Below are 17,318 nucleotides of genomic sequence, written 5' to 3'. Positions count from 1 at the left end.
TTAGTTGTTTAAATAAGTACGACTCAAACTGACGACCTTGATCGGTGGTGATCCTCAGCGGAGTTCCAAATCGAGAAACCCAGGTGTTGTAGAATGCTCGAGCAACAGTTTCAGCTTCCTGATTTTCCATTGGTACTGCTTCAGGCCACCTAGTGAATCGGTCAACCATGGTGAGGCAGTAACGATGTCCCTCAGATGATGGCATGATGACGATGTCCAGGTGGACATGCTCGAATCGTGATGACGGTGGTGAGAAGTTGCCTATTGGAGATAGGACATGGCGTGAGACTTTCGACTTTTGACAGTTGATACAGCTGCGAGCCCAATTCCTGCAATCAGATTTAATCGACGGCCATACGTAACGCTGTGTTACGAGCTTGACCGTAGATTTAACTCCAGGATGAGAGAGGTTGTGGATGGTGTTGAAGGCTGCTTTCCGGAATTTTTCTGTGATGTAGGGTCGTGCTGACCTAGTGGATACGTCACAGAAAATCGAGACATCTGCATCAGGAATCCGGATCAGCTTCAGTTGTAGGGAAGATTCTGCATCTTCCAGGATTGTCTTTAGCTCCATGTCGTCACGCTGAGCGGCTGCTAGGGCATCGTAGTCCAGGATTGTTTCAATTGTAGAGATGCGTGACAGAGCATCTGCTACAACATTGTCCTCTCCTGAGATGTGACGGATGTCGGTTGAGAATTGACTGATGAATTCCAGATGGCGAAACTGACGTGGAGAACACTGATCATTCTTCTTCTGGAACGCATAGGTGATGGGCTTGTGATCAGTGTAGATGGTGAATGATCGTCCTTCGACCATATGTCGGAATTGTTTGATGGCCAAGTAGATCACCAGGAGCTCACGGTCATACGCTCCATACTTCGTCTCAGCAGGACTCAACTTCTTGGAGAAGAAGTTCAAGGGCTGCCAGCTGCCATCGACCAGTTGTTGTAAGGAGGCTCCTACAGCGAAGTCGGAGGCGTCGCAGAAGATGGCCAGTGGTGCATCAGCATCAGGATGAGCAAGCAAGGTTGCCTCAGCGAGACTCTCTTTGCTAGCTTCAAACGCCTTGATGGAGTCTGGAGTCCAGGTAACTGGAGCTTTTCCTTTTAGGTTCCCCTGCAGCAGATTGTTGAGCGGCGCCTGGACCTTGGCTGCATTTGGAAGGAAACGTCTATAAAAGTTAATCATTCCAAGGAACTTACGGAGCTGCTTAACTGTTTCCGGGCGAGTGTAGGCACGGATGGCATCAACCTTGTCTGGCAGGGGCTTGGTTCCTGCAGCTGAGACCAAGTACCCAAGGAATTTAACTTCAGGTTGGCCAAATACGCATTTGGCTGGGTTGACGATCACTCCGTACTTCTTCAGTCTCTCGAAGATGATCTCCAGGTGTCCCAGATGTTGCTCAGGTGTCGCAGATGCTATCAGGATGTCGTCGATGTATACGTAGCAGAAGTCCAAACCCTGGAGCACTTCGTCCATGAAGCGTTGGAACGTCTGCGCAGCATTCCGCAAACCAAAGGTCATGAATTTGAACTCGAAGAGTCCAAAAGGTGTGGTGATGGCTGTCTTCGGGATATCCTCCTCGGCGACCGGGATCTGGTTGAAGGCTCGAACAAGATCTATGGTGGAAAATATGGTCTTACCACGTAGAGCATGTGAGAAGTCCTGGATGTGCCTCATCGGATACCTATCAGGGAAGGTCCTCGCGTTGAGAGCACGATAGTCGCCACACGGCCTCCACTCGTCCCCCTTCTTCGGGACCATGTGCAGTGGTGATGACCAGGAAGCCTTCGATGGTTGAGCAATCCCCAGCTTGACCAATGTAGCGAAGTCAGCCTTGGCAATTTTCAGTTTGTCGGGAGCAAGTCGTCGTGGCTTTTGCGCCACAGGTGGTCCAGGAGTTGTCAGGATGTGATGTCTTGTTGAGTGCTGGACAGTCCGAGTTGTTCCCTCCGGACGAGTTATTTCCGAGAACCGCTGCAGAAGCTCGTGGAAACGTGATGACCCAGTGATGGTCTTGATGCTGGAAACCTCGCACTCAATCACCTCGCCCTGGGAGGTAAGATGAGTGACTTGGTCGAGAAGCCGTTGTTTCTGCAGGTCCACCAGGAGTCCGTAATGTGCCAGGAAGTCAGCACCGATGATCGGTTTTTCCACGTCGGCGACGACAAATCTCCATGTAAATTGGCGACGCAAACCAAAATTTAAATTTAAAATTTGCGTTCCGTAAGTTGCGATAAGTGTCCCGTTAGCCGCGAAAAGTTCGTAAGTTGATTTCTCACGAGGTTGAGGAAGTTGCACACGCGGAAAGACACACAGATCAGCACCTGTGTCGACGAGGAACCTTATCCTTGAAGATTCGTCTGTTAAAAATAGTCGGCGCGATTTACCGGGAGAGATGTCGTTGGCCGACATTAACGACTTCCCGACTCGTTTTCCGCACTAGAGAATTTGCAAGGTTTCTCACATTTTTTAGCGTCTTTCCCGAATTTCCAATGATACCAACACATATCACTGGATCGTTGATGTCGATTTCGAGAGTGTGATCGAGATCGAAATTGTGATCTTGAGTGAGAGCGATCTCGTCCTCGCGACACTTGGTTCACTTCCAAGGAGGCAAACTTCTGGAGCACTAGCGCGAGAGACTGTTCAAGGCTGGCAAACCGGGCCTCAAACGATGTTCCCGTAGTGGAACTTGTTGTTGCGGCCGAAACAGCTGTACGTGTTTCCGCAACGTTGCACAAGCTTCCGTAAGCTTCCGCGACAGAGTCGGCGATCTCAGCTCGTTTGTCCAAGGGAAGGTCCCTGTGTGCTGCAAGCATGGCCTGCATGTGTTTTGGTAAACGGCCGAGCCAAAGGGTCTGCAAAACATCATCGGGGAAATTACTTCCCGCCAGGTTGCGAAGATGGCGTAAAAACTGCGTTGGTTTTCTGTCACCGAGAGGTTCGTTTTCCAGGAGACGTCGCGTGTTTTGTTCCTGTGAAGTTCCCATTCGGCTGATGAGTTCCTTTTTGAGAAGTTCAAAAGTCCGCTCAGCTTTCGGTTTGAGCAACACGTCACGGATTTCCACGGAATATCGCGGGTCTAAAGCACTGAGCGCGTGACCGAATTTTGTTGCATCCTGAGTAATTCCAGCTGCATCAAAACTACTTTCGAGCAACAAAAACCACAATTCAGGATCCTCAGGCATGAATATTGGCACTTTAACTGCTATTCTTTCGATAGTTTCGTTGCCCACTGTAACATTTGTCATTTTGACTTATTAAAAAAAAAATGAATGTCAAAAAATAAAATAGAATGTCAAAAAATAAAAAAAAATTGTCACAAAGTCTCAGTGTCACGAGTAAATTTTTCACTTTGTCGACTATTTTCGTATCACTTGATTGTCACTTTGTTGTCACTTTTTATCACTTAATTGTCACTTGATGGTCGCTTTGTTGTCACTTAATTGGCACTTTGTTTTCACTTGGTTGTCACTTTGTTGGCACTTGATGGTCGCCTTGATGTCAGTTAATTGTCACTTTGTCCCACGAAAAATAATTCACGATCACGTCGGGGTCACCAATTTGTGGGATTGTTAGGATTGTGTGACACAATTAATTTCTCAAATTAATAACAACATTTATTTAATCAATAACAAAATTACATACACAAAATATGAAAGATAGTGAAATGTTAAGGTTTCGATCACGAAATAAAAGATACGAATTTACTCGCGGAATTTCTCGTTAACGTAGGTGCTTGTTGAAATGCTCTCAAAATTGAACTGAACTTTACACAGAAGATCGATGCTTCTTATACAAGAAAGTACATTAAAAACCTATTAAAAGTAATTAAAAATGCATTTCTATGTCTAGACTAATATGACGTAAAGATTCATTCTAAACACGTAATTCAAAGGTAAAGTTGGAGACAGAGAGTCGGACTTAGGGGCATGACAAAGCTAGAACGTTAAAAACTCATTAGACACAAAGAAAAGGGCCAGACAAGACCTAAGCGTTAAACCTGAATTGCGAAAAAGTAGAATAAGTGTAGAAAATTCCTATTTCATTATTTCATTAAAAATATTTGAAAATTATATAAAAATATTGTAGAGAACGCTACAAACTTATGAGAATATTATTATAAAACATGAATACATCAATTACACCGAGTCTTTGACTCGGAGTGATTGATGACTTCATGTTTTATAATAATTAAAAATGACCGAGTGATAAAAACATTTTTTAATATTATAAGAAAATTGTTACTGTAACTTCTTCAATATTATTTTCATCATTTTCATTCAATTATTATTTTCTAGAATTTTTAACTAAAATTCTTCTTTAAATCAATTGTTTTTCATAATTTTTGAAAAAGTTCTTTGAGAATTTTCAAATCCATTTGTTTACAATTCAATTTTAGGAAATTTCGATTATTCATAAATTCTCCAGTTAAATATAATATTAGAAAATAAAAACCTAAAATAATTTTTTTTCTAAATGCAATAAAACTTTTAAAAAAAAATTAATTCTACAAAATTTTTTAGTTAAGATTGCGAAGAATTCTGATTTGCAAAGATTTTAATTTTCAAATTTTTCAAAATTCAATTGTTTCTAAAAATCATGTTATAATTTTATTAAAATTTATGAAAATAATTGAATTTCGGCGAAGAATTTTGCTTTTTATAAAGATAATTAAAATTATAAGATTTTTAAAAAGTTTTGAATATAGTCGAATTTCTGCAAAGAACTTTATTACTTTTGATAATAATTTTGAAAAATTCAGATTTTCAAAGATTTGAATATGAAACCTTTTAAAAATTCAATTATTTCTAAAAATTCAAGCTTTAATGCTTTTTAATATTCAATTATTATCTAAAATTTAAATTAAAATTCATTTTTAAATCAATTTATATTAGAAAATTTAACGAGAATTCAATTATTTAAATACAAAAATAAATAAGTTTTTGAATAATTGAAAGTTTCTAAAATTGAATTCTCTTAAAGAATTTTATCGCCAAATTTTAAAATAATTGAATTCTTTTGACGAATTTCAATAAAAATTTTAAGAATAACTTTATTTGTAGAGGAATTCAATTAAAATTGTATTAAAAATAATTGAAATTCTCCAATGAGTTTTATTATCTATGAAAATAATAATTGAATCCCTGTAAAAAATTGTATTATTTATGAAATTAATTGAATTATTGCGAAGAAATTTTTTATAAATTTGTAAATAATTGAATTCCTGTGAAATTTTTATTTTTTATGAAAATAATTTAATTTAGAAGAAGAATTTTATTATTTATAAAGATAATAGAAATTTGGACGATATTTTAAAAAATGTTTAACATAACTGAATTTTTGAGAATAATTTTATTCCTTTTGAAAATAATTGAATTTCTGCAAGAATTTGTAACTTCTTTAAAATTCAATTTTTTTTTATTGTTTTTAATTAATATTTTTCAAAAGTTTAACTACAATTTCAGAAGAATTTGAATTATATTAAAAATTTTTGAAGTTCTTCTATTTATGAAAATTGTAAACGCAACTCTTTTAAAATTCAATTACTTTCGAAATTTTTAAGTGAAATTATTCATTAAATAATTTATAAGTAATAACTTTATGATAGTTCTTAAAGAACGAAGTTATTTAAAAAGTAATTATTGTTAGAAATAGAAAAAATTGAAAGTTTCATATTAGAATATAAATTAAAAAATATATACCTATAATTCAAAAATATCTTCTTTAACTATCATAAAATATAGTAATGTAATATATTCCGTTATCTTAAAATACTACTAAAAAATAAACAAAAAATTATCCAATTATTATTAAAAAACAAAAAAATATCTCACATTAAATTATTAAATATTATCTTGAAATATGTTTGGATACTTTTTTTTAAACTTGTAGATTTCAGTAGAACATAAAGAATCATTACTTGCAATAAATATTATCGCATGTAAAAGCACAACTTTGGGTGTATCGGAGCAATGAAAGAAAAATCGAATCTTATACATATATATACCCACATGTATCTGTATTGATTAATGATTTATAAGTCTATAATATTTCATGTTGCAACATAGTTATTTGAGTTTAACAGGAAACACAAAAAGTAAACATATTTCCTTTTTAAAGGAAAAAAAGTGTCTTTCGTTTATTTCGAGTATTAAAATAAACAAAAACCAGTGATGTATGGCGTATAAGTTTTCCTTCATATATTTTGCCTTTTAACTCTTTTTTTCTATTTCCCTCTTATAAACATCAATCACCTCACACCAAATAATATACTTGTCTTTTTAGCTTCTTTTTTACGATATACGCGAATATCTTATGAATATGCAAAATTATTATCATATCTAGGCATAAAATATTTAACGCGAGGGAAAATTATTTTTTTATGTTGTGGGAACAAATTTGACAGAGAAAGACAGAAAATTAATTTTTTTAAAATGTTTAATATTGAAATTATTTGAAGCTTTTATTTTCTAATATATAATATTAGAAAATAATATTATATTTTATAATATTGTTTTCAATTTTACATTTGGTTTATATGACATTTTATATGACATTTTACTTAAAATTATAAATTAAATTTTTCATAACTATAAAACATGAAGATATCGATAACTCGGTTTCTTCATGTTTTATAATAATTAAAAATGTCAAATTTATAAAATCATTATTTTATATTATAAGAATATTGTCACTGTAACTTCATCAAAATTATTTTCATCATTTCAATTCAATTATTATTTTTAAGAATTTTTCACTAAAATTGTTCTTTAAATCAATTAATTTTCAAAAAAGTTCTTCTACAATTTTCAAACTCCATTTATTTACAATATTCAATTTTACGAATTTCAATTATTCGTAAATTCTTTAATTAAATATATATTGGAAAATAAAAATTTCAAATAATATAAAAAAAAATTCGATTACACTTTTAAAAAAAAATTAATTTCAAAATTCAATTATTTCTAAAAATTCACGCTATATTGCTTTTAATATTCAATTATTATTTAAAATTTAAACTAAAATTCATATTTAAATCAAGTTTTATTAGAAAATTTAACGAGAATTCAATTATTTAAATACAAAGATAATTAATTTTTTCAATAATTGAAAGTTTCACCACCCTCTTTAATGAGCTCGGATTACTCTTATTTAACAGTTCGAATTTAAATAAAATTGTATTGAAAATAATTAAATTCCTAAAAAGAATTTTATTATTTATGAAAATAATTGAATTATTGCGAAGGAATTTTTAAAAAATTTGTAAATAATTGAATTCCTGTGAAATTTTTATTATTTATGAAAATAATGAAATGTTTGCGTAGATTTTCAACAAAACTTTTTAAAATAATTGAATTTAGAAGAAGAATTTTATTAATTATGAAAATAAGTGAATTATTGTGAAGAAATTTTTTATAAATTTGTAAATAATTGAATTCCTGTGAAATTTTTATTATTTATGAAAATAATAGTATTATTGCGAAGAAATTTTTAAAAAATTTGTAAATAGTTGAATTCCTGTGAAATTTTTATTGTTTATGAAAACAATTAAATGTTTACGTAAATTTTTATTAAAACTTTTAAAAACAATTGGAATTCTGCGATTAGTTTTATTATTTGTGAAAATAATTGAATTTGTAACTTTTACAAATTTGAATTTTTTTTCGTGTTTTTAACTAAACATCTAATCTTCTATAAATGCATTATTTTTAATAATTTTCGAAAAAGTTCTTTAAAAATTTTCAAATTCATTTGTTTACAATACAATTTTACAAAATTTCAATTATTCGTAAATTTTTTAATTAAATATATATTAGAAAATAAAAACTTTAAATAATTTAAAAAAAAAAATCCGCAACTAAAGTTTCTCAAAAAAAAATTAATTCAACAGAATTGTTAGTTAAAAATATAAAAAATTCAAATTTTCAAAAATTTTAATCTGAAACCTTTTCAAAATTCAATTATTTCTTAAAATTTTCGCTCTGATGCTTTTAAAATTCAATTGCAATCTAAAATTTTAACTGAAATCCATTTTTAAATCCATGTTTATGAGAAAATTCTACTAAAATTCAATTATTTAAATACAAAAATATGAATTTATTGAATAATTGCATGTTTCTTAAAATTGAAATTTTTATAAAGAATTTTATCAATAAATTTTTAAATAATTAAAATCTTTTAATGAATTTTATTTTAATAAAACTTTTAAGAATAATTACATTTTCCGAGAAATTCGATTACAATTATATTAAAAATAATTGAAATTCTGCATTGAGTTTTATTATTTATGAAAATAATTGAATTTCTAAGAAGAATTTTACTATTTTTGAATATAATTAAATTTCTGCGAAGAATTTTATTATTCTTAAAAACAATTATGTGTTTCTGTAATGATTTGAAACTTCTCTAAAATTTTATTTTTTATAGAGTTAATTTTTCTATAAATCCATTTTTTTAAATAATTTTTTAAATAGTTTTTTGAGAATTTTCAAATTTATTTGTTTTTAATTGAAATTAATTTTTATATCAATTTTTATTAGAAAATTCTACTAGAATTCAATTATTTAAATACAAAAAATAATTGAATTATATTGCAAAAAAATTTATAAAAAAATTTGTAAATAATTGAATTTCTGTGAAATTTTTATTATTTTATGAAAATAATAGATATTGAAAATCATTAAATTGAGGAAAATTTTTGAAAATAATTGAAATTTTGCCAAGAATTTTATTAAAATTTTTGAAAATAATTTAATTTCGAAGTAGAATTTTATTATTTATAAGGATAATTAAAATTTTGACGAGAATTTTTAAAAATTTTTGAACATAATTGAATTTTTTAGAAGAATTTTATTACTTTTGAAAATAATTAAATTTTGCAATTATTTGTAATTTCTCTAAAATTTTCCAAATTATATCTTACAATTTTCGAACTTTTTGTCCTTTTTTAATCAAATTACGGACCTAGTTCGAGCCCTGGAGTAACCGTATAATAATATAATGCTAAAAAAATTATTTCTCGAAATTTATATTCTTTCTAATTAAAAATCACAAAAATTTAGTAGAATTCATGTATATAAATAATATAGAATTGTTCTAGTGACATTCTATAGAATTTTTTCAGCTGGGTTTGCATAATGATGATAATTATGAATTGAACTAAAGGAATAAAATATAAAGATGTTTTTGTTCTTAAATATAAACCAAGATTTATTTCTAAATACAATTTTTCCACTGACGACTAAATTCAATTTGTTCTTATTATTTCCCGCAAAGAAACGAAAATATAAATTAAATTGAAAACATAATAGACTTTAAAAGAGAATCTTCATTATAAATGTAAAATTTAATTAAAAAATATGAAGTAAAACTTTTCTTTCTTGTGCCTTTTTTTTCTTATTCTGAAAGTGGATTTAATTTTTCTATTGCAAAAATATTATTATTAAATTAGTAGTTGTCAGTTGTTTCTGGCGTGTGAGAGAGAGAGAGAGAGAGAGAGAGAAAATTTCAAAGAAAGAATTGAAAAAAGTTGAATGAAAATATCACTCTTACTTTCATGGGTCACAGGTTAAAGATAGTAGGAATTTTTTCACAGTTTCATGTTCTCATTGAACTTGTAGATAAAAAGTAAAGAGTATCCTAAATTAAAATTTCGAGAGGATAGAAGCATTCCCGCGTTAGATGTCGGAATATTTCTTTGAGCAATGAGTAGGTACATAAAATGGATATAAGCCACTTTCCTCAAAGCAAACCTTCTGACAACGAAAGTAGATGCACTTTGGGTTTGGAAGCCTTGCTCACAATTCCTCTATATGCAGTATATATATTTCTTTTTTGTTTACAATCTCTTTCTCCTACGTGTACCATGTTACCATTTTTCACTAAAAGCCTTAATATGTTCCGTTTGCTACTATTATTTATGTATATTATACTGGAAGCTAATAATGAAACAATATCGGAAATTTTTTTCTCTTTTATTGATTTTGAAATTTTCTTTCAAAAATAATTGAAAAAAATAATTTTTCGATTCAAAAACAAGAAAGGAGCACTTTTCAATGAGGAAAATAAACAGTAATGAAATAATTTTCTATTTTTATTGTGATGAAAATAGAAAACTATTGTTACTGAAATTCATGGGACGCATTGTTATTTCATAAAAGCAATTTTTCTGTTATTTTTGAAAGACAGAATTTTATTTTTATTTTTAAAAAATCGCTTTTTACTTTAATTTTTACAGATATTTAAACTGTTCTCTAAATTTGAATTAGTTAAAAATAATTAATTTTATAGTAAAAAATCAGTCACTGATTTAAATATAGTATGTAAATAAATTTTAAAAAAGATTATTGAATTAATAGAAATTTTGTGAAATTCAACTGAAAATAATTAAATTTGTTAAAGAATTTCATTAAAAACTTTTTAACAAATCGAATTTTCAAAGTATTTTAATTTAATAATTGATAAATAATTAAATTTTATAGAGAGTCACATTCTAGTCACGGTGAGCTTGGATGAAATTCAACCCAAAAGTCATGACCCTTTCTGGTTTATTTTTGATATTATTTAAGTGATGTCTAATAATCATTTTAAGATAAAAATTAAAATAATCGTTGGAGGGAAACTCAAATTATATTGATTTTTTAATTTTTTTTCTAGGTTATTGTACATATTTTCTGAAGGATAATGTTTTAAACAATATTTATTGCTTCAAAAGATATCTTTTAACATTAAAAAACATTCTATTTAGTAAAAACAATATTTTAATATTTATAAAGCTAAAAAATTGTCGAAAAAGTCGAAAAAGTGTGAATTTTTTCGTTTTTCTGAAAATTACTCTTTTATAAGTCATGAAACACTACTATTAAATAAATATACTATTAAATATATTAAATATATATACTATTAAATTAAAAATCGTTAATGGAATTTCGTTGAATTTTCTAAAATAAATGAACATGATTTCTGTTAGTTCAATAAAAAGTTTATTTATTTAAAATTGTTTAAAATTAAACTTTTTTAAACATAATTATTATTATATGGTTTTCAAGTAAGGTCCAGAAAAAAAGATTTCACCAAAGAAACTGGACTTAATGACAAATTTCAATTACTTTTTCATTAAAAACGAACTTTAAATCATCATATTTCTGTAACGACAATAGATAGAATAGTTTTTCTTGTTTAGTTTTCCAGGAAATTTTATGTACTTTAAATTACATTTGCATAATAGTAGTGTTTAATGACTTATGAAAGAGTAATTTTCAGAAAAACGAAAAAATTCACACTTTTTCGACTTTCTCGACAATTTTTTAGCTTTATAAATATTAAAATATTGTTTTTACTAAATAGAATGTTTTTTAATGTTAAAAGATATCTTTTGAAGCAATAAATATTGTTTAAAACATTATCCTTCAGAAAATATGTACAATAACCTAGAAAAAAATTAAAAACTCAATATAATTTGAGTTTCCCTCCAACGATTATTTTAATTTTTATCTTAAAATGATTATTAGACATCACTTAAATGATATCAAAAATAAACCAGAAAGGGTCATGACTTTTGGGTTGAATTTCATCCAAGCTCACCGTGTAGTGTATTCATGTTTCCTTGTGTGAAGATTAATAATTAACATTTTTATTAGTTAAGTTAAAAAATGATGCACACTTAAAATTTTTTAATAAAATTGAATTATCGTAAAGTTTTTTTGAAAATTCTGAAAAATAAGTTTTTTGAAATTTTTTAATTCTATTGTTTCAAGATAACTGAATTTTTATAAACAAATAATTTAATATTTTTGAAATAATTGAAATTTCTTTACATTATATTAAAAATAGTGAACTTCTTTTAAAGAAGTTTTTTTTTATTTTTAAAAATTTCCTCGCAATATATTCAATTATTTACATAAGTAATAAAGCTCATTACGGAATTTCAATTATTTTTAATACAATTTTAATCAAATTCCTCGAAAAATGTAATTATTCTTAAAAATTTAATTAAAATTCGTCGAAAGAATTGAATTATTTCTAGAAACTGTAAAAAAATTCTTCTTAAGAATTCAATTATTTCCATAAATAGCAAAATTTTTCAGATTTACTAAATTCTTTTGAATATTATTTTAGAAAAAAATTCTTGCCAAGAATTCAATTATTTTCATAAATTTCTTTAAAATTCTAAAAACAATTCAATTATATTCAAAAGTAATAAAATTCTTCGCAGAAATTCAATTGTGTTTAAAATTTTTTTTAAATTCTCAAAATTTCAATTATCTTTATAAATAATTAAATTGTTCTCCAGAATTCAATTATTTTCAAAAACTTTAATAAAATTCTTTGATTTTCAATTATTTTCAAAAATTATATAATTCTTCTCTAAAAATCAATTATTTTCAAAAAATTTAATAAAATTCTTGTCAAAATTTCAATTATTTTCATAAGTAGGTAATAAAGCTCATTACGGAATTTCAATTATTTTTAATACAATTTTAAATTTAATCAAATTCCTCGAAAAATATAATTATTATTAAAAATTTTATTAAAATTCGTCGAAAGAATTCAATTATTTATAGAAACTGAAAAAAATCTTCTTGTGAATTCCATCATTTCCATAAATAACAAAATGCTCCAGATTTACTAAATTCTTTTAAAAATTATTTTTAAAAAAATTCTTCACAAGATTTTCAATTATTTTCATAAATTTCGATAAAATTCTGAAAAACAATTCAATTATTTTCAAAAGTAATAAAATTCTTCGCAGAAATTCAATTATGTTTAAAAATTTACAAAAATTATCGTCAAAATTTCAATTATCTTTATAAATAGGGGAACATAGTCTAGGTCGGCCACCTTTTTGACTTTTGTTTATAACTTTTTTTTAAAAATGAATTTGGACAATTGAAGTATATGGTTGGAAAGTCCTGTTTAATAGGAACATTTTTTCTGTACAAAGTAAATTGACAGGTTTAAAAATGAAAAAGTTATAAAGATTTAAAAAAAAAAAATTTGTAGTCCAGGTTGGCCATTACAGTCAAGGTCGGCCATGTTTAAAATTCAAAGGGCATTAATCGTTAAAAAATAAAATAACATGTTTGGAGTTACGGAAAATTGATTCTTTATTGTTTACAGTTTGTAACTTAATGAAATAACAAAATAATAACAATAAACAATATAAAAAAATAAATATAAATAAAAAAAAGTTTTGCACTAAAATATTAATAAAATTAAATAAAAATATTAATAAGATGATCAATTATATTATGAGTTATACAGAATTGCAGTTTTTGCAAATGAAGTAGCTCGTCCTCATCTTTGCGCATTTTAAACACATAGTGGCCGACCTTGACAGTAAGTAACATTACCGAATTGTTGTAACCATAAAGAAATACGTTTCGGGATTCGATTTTTTACTTTGTTTTCCTTTCAACCATGAGTCCCACAAATTTTCTGCATACTTGCCTTGAGGATTCAATTTGTTTTTTATCTTTTATTAATGGTTTTTCACATTATGCACAAAACTTTTTTTGAGCTTTTTTTGTACCGACGTCACAGAAAACACAATTTTCGATTTTCCGAAAATGTAATTGAACAAAAAGTTAGGTTTCACTAAGACAAGCTTCGACAAAAATGCGCGTAGGTGGCGCTAGTGAACTTGACAAAAAAACGCGAGTGGCCTACCTAGACAGTAGGCCAACCTTGACTACATTCCCCTAATTAAATTGTTCTCCAGAATTCAATTATTTTTAAAAATTTTAATAAAATTCTACGCAAACATTTAATTATTTTCATAAATAATAATATTCTTTGGAAGGATTCAATTACTTTTATAAATAGTAAAATTCTTTGCAGAAATTCAATTAGTATCAATTCATTTTAATGAAATTGAATTAATCAAATTTTCAATTATAATTATGAACAGAAAAGATTATTTTAAAACATTGAAAAAATTATTTGTTTAATTCAATTATTTCCTAAAGCAATTAAAATTATTAAAAAAACATTATTTTCAAAAAATTTAAAGAAAAAAAAAAACTCGTCAAAAGAATTTAATTATTCATAAAAACTCTAATATTAATTTTTGAAGCCATTTATAGATTTAATTTATTTATGTTCGAAATAAAATAAATTTAAATTTAATGAGAAAAAAAACCGAAAAAGATTAGGACAAAGCCGGAAAATAACCGGGAATACTGAATACTGAATACTGAAATCAATGTTTGATTAATAAATAAATAATTGAAAAATTCACAAATAAAAGAAAAAAATTGATAAATCAATTTTTCGAATATTTTTTCATAAAGAAGAAAAACCAATATTTTTAATTACGGAAATTGAGAATAAACAACAATAAAAAAAATATAAACGATTAAAAAGTACTGAAATTAATAAATTGATGTTATTAGTTTTTAAAAGTAGAAAATGTTATTTAAAACGATTTAAAGGAAAATTTTCCATTTGGAACTATAATTAAAAATTAAATTGCTTATCAATTATTATTGATAAGCAATTTTGACATATCTTATATCAAGGATTTTTGGATATAATTGATTTAAACTATTATTAACTTGAAATATATATAATTAAAGCAGTCACCCATGAAATGTCTGTCAATTAAAGTGCGGCGATCGATTTAAAATACCAACGGCGAAAATAACCATTCATTGAAGTCACCATTGAGTGAAATAATTTTCAATCAATGACGATACATTGGAATTGGCCTCAACTGAAAATACCATTAATGGTATCTATTTAAATCTATTTAATTTAATTTCAAGTTCCTTTAGTTACTGGTATCGTTAGGAGAATTCTATCATTAATTGAATTTAATATTAATGGACGTTAGTATTAATAAAAACTGCTTTTTCCCTTACTTTTGTGAAATTTTATTTTATATTTTATTTTATATTTTATTTTATACTTTTATACATTTATTTTTTATTTTTAGGAATTTTCGTAATTTATCAGTATAGTGATTAGTATATGTTTTACACAAGTAGTAAAGGAGGTCAGTTTTCGCCAGACGAACATATTTAATTGATGTATACAGTATGCATTAAGTAGTAAAAGACTAGTTTAGTCAGACAAATTATAATTATTTAATTATTTAGTCAGACAAATTATGGAAATGTTTTTATAATTTAATTAATTATTTCAATAAAATCTGAAACTCTTTAGTTTCAGATTTTATTAAATTTATAATCTAAAAAATGAGATAAATTTACATACACCACCGGTACTTTTGCATAATTGTTATGTTATTTTTTTTAATACATATTTCATTAATTATTAAAAATTATGGATTTAAAGAAAAATTTTAGTTAAAAAAACTAAAAAAAAAATTGAATTTCGAAGAACTTACAAATATAATTGCAGAAATTCAATTATTTTAAAAAGTTATAAAATTCTTAGCAAAAATTCAATTATGTTAAAAAATTATTAAAAATTCTCGTCAAAATTTCAATTATCCTTATAAATAATAAAATTCTACTCCAAAATTCAATTATTTTCAAAAATTTTAATATAATTCTTAGGAAAATTTTAATTATTAACTAAAATTTTCCAAAAGAATTCAATAATTTTATTATAAAAAAGATCTTAATAAAATTCTAAACAAACATTTAAATATTTCTATAAATAATGAAAATTTCCCAGTAATTTAATTATATTTACATTTTTTTAGAAATGTCTTCTCAATAATTCAATTATTTTCATAAATAATAAAACTCATCGCAGAATATCAATTATTTTTAATACAACTTTAATTTTAATTCTGTTGAAATTAGTTGAATTTTTTAATATTGTATTTAATATTATTTCCAAAATTTTAACGCAATTTTTAGAAAGAAATCAATTATCAAGATAAACATCAAAATTATTCCCAGAAATTCTATTGTTTTTAAGAATTTTAATAAAATTCTTTGCAAAATTCAATTATTTTCATAAATAATATTAATTACAGGAATAAAATTATTTTTAAGAGTTAAAAAATTCTTTTCAGAAATTCAATTATTTTCAAAAATTAAAATAAAAATTCTCATCATGATTTAATTAATTTATTTATTTTTGATACAATTTTAATACGAATTCCTTGAAAAATTTGATTATTTAACAAAATTTTATTAAAATTCGTCATAAGAATTTAATTATTTAAAAATTAGTTGATAAAATTTTTTATTTTGAAAAATTTTATGATTAATCTAAATTATTATAAAAAATTATAAAACATGAAGAAATCGATCATTCCGAGTCTTCATCTCGGAGTGATCGACTTCTTCATGTTTTATAACAATTTTTTATAAGTTGTTTAATTTCAAAAATGTTTAAATTTAAAATTTTTGAAAATCTTCATTTCTATAGATAAAAATATTAATGATTAATTATTTATTTAAAAAAGAAGTTATTGATTTTTTTTCGATTTTGCAGTTTCGATGAAGCATTAGAGTAATTTTGTATGAATGTATATTTAATATTTCTTTTTGTTCAACATTATTTATTAAAAGTTATTGATGTTTTCGAATAATTTTACAATTCAAGAAATTCGTAATTAAATGTAATAAAAAATATTTTTGAGTATCTAATAATTTTTAGAGTGAATCGGAATATTCTTTAGAGTCAGGGAAAAAGTGAAAATTTTGTCTGGAAATCAGGGAAAAGTCGGGGAAAAACAAAATTAAATATTTGTGGCAACCCTGTAAATTCATTTTCTTTTTCAGTATTAGAGATCGATTTCAGGCAGACATTTAATTAAAAAAATCGAAATTTCACTAGATTTTGGTAAGATAATAGATTATTTTTCTAGTTTTAGTATGAATAAATTTTTATAATTTTTGCAATTTATAGTGTAACTTGAGATGAAAATAAAATGGAAAAATCAGTAGTAGTAGTCGAATTTAGTCAGACAGTGTGCAATTCGTGCAAAACTAAGATCAGTGGTAATAATTTGCTTCAGTCCAACGAAGTAATTCACTAGAAGATTAAAAAGAAATTAATTGCAAATTTAGTAAATCAGTAGTTAAAGCAGTTTTTAGTCAGACATTCAGAAAATTTTCGAATTTCTCTATTTTTGGTAAAAGTGGCGAATGTAAATTTCATTTATTGTCTGACAAATTCTAATTATTTGTTTTATTTTTATCTTTAGTAGTAAATGAAAGTTTCAGCCAGGCTTAAATTCTCGTAATTTTTTGCAAATCAGTAGTGAAGGGAAATTTAAATCAGACAGTAAATCTATTCAAGTAATGAAATTAGTGGGGAAAGAATGTTTGGGTTTAGGTAAATTTTAATTATTAGGAGAGTGTTGTTAGAGTTGGGCATAGTTTTGTCT

At 26.2% G+C, this 17,318-nt stretch overlaps 1 protein-coding gene across 1 annotated transcript; it reads right to left on the bottom strand.

The window, feature by feature from the left end:
- Positions 1 to 2,415: 2,415 nt before the first annotated feature.
- Positions 2,416 to 3,255, bottom strand: LOC122507820. Its single transcript, XM_043620742.1, has one exon. The coding sequence runs from the start codon at positions 3,253 to 3,255 to the stop codon at positions 2,416 to 2,418; it is 840 nt and encodes a 279-aa protein (XP_043476677.1).
- Between the last annotated feature and the right edge of the window lie 14,063 nt (positions 3,256 to 17,318).

Source organism: Leptopilina heterotoma, unplaced genomic scaffold (genome assembly GCF_015476425.1).
Source record: "Leptopilina heterotoma isolate Lh14 unplaced genomic scaffold, ASM1547642v1 Lhet_51, whole genome shotgun sequence".
Classification (NCBI taxonomy): Eukaryota; Metazoa; Arthropoda; class Insecta; order Hymenoptera; family Figitidae; genus Leptopilina; species Leptopilina heterotoma.
This window is presented reverse-complemented; position numbering and strand designations above follow the sequence as displayed.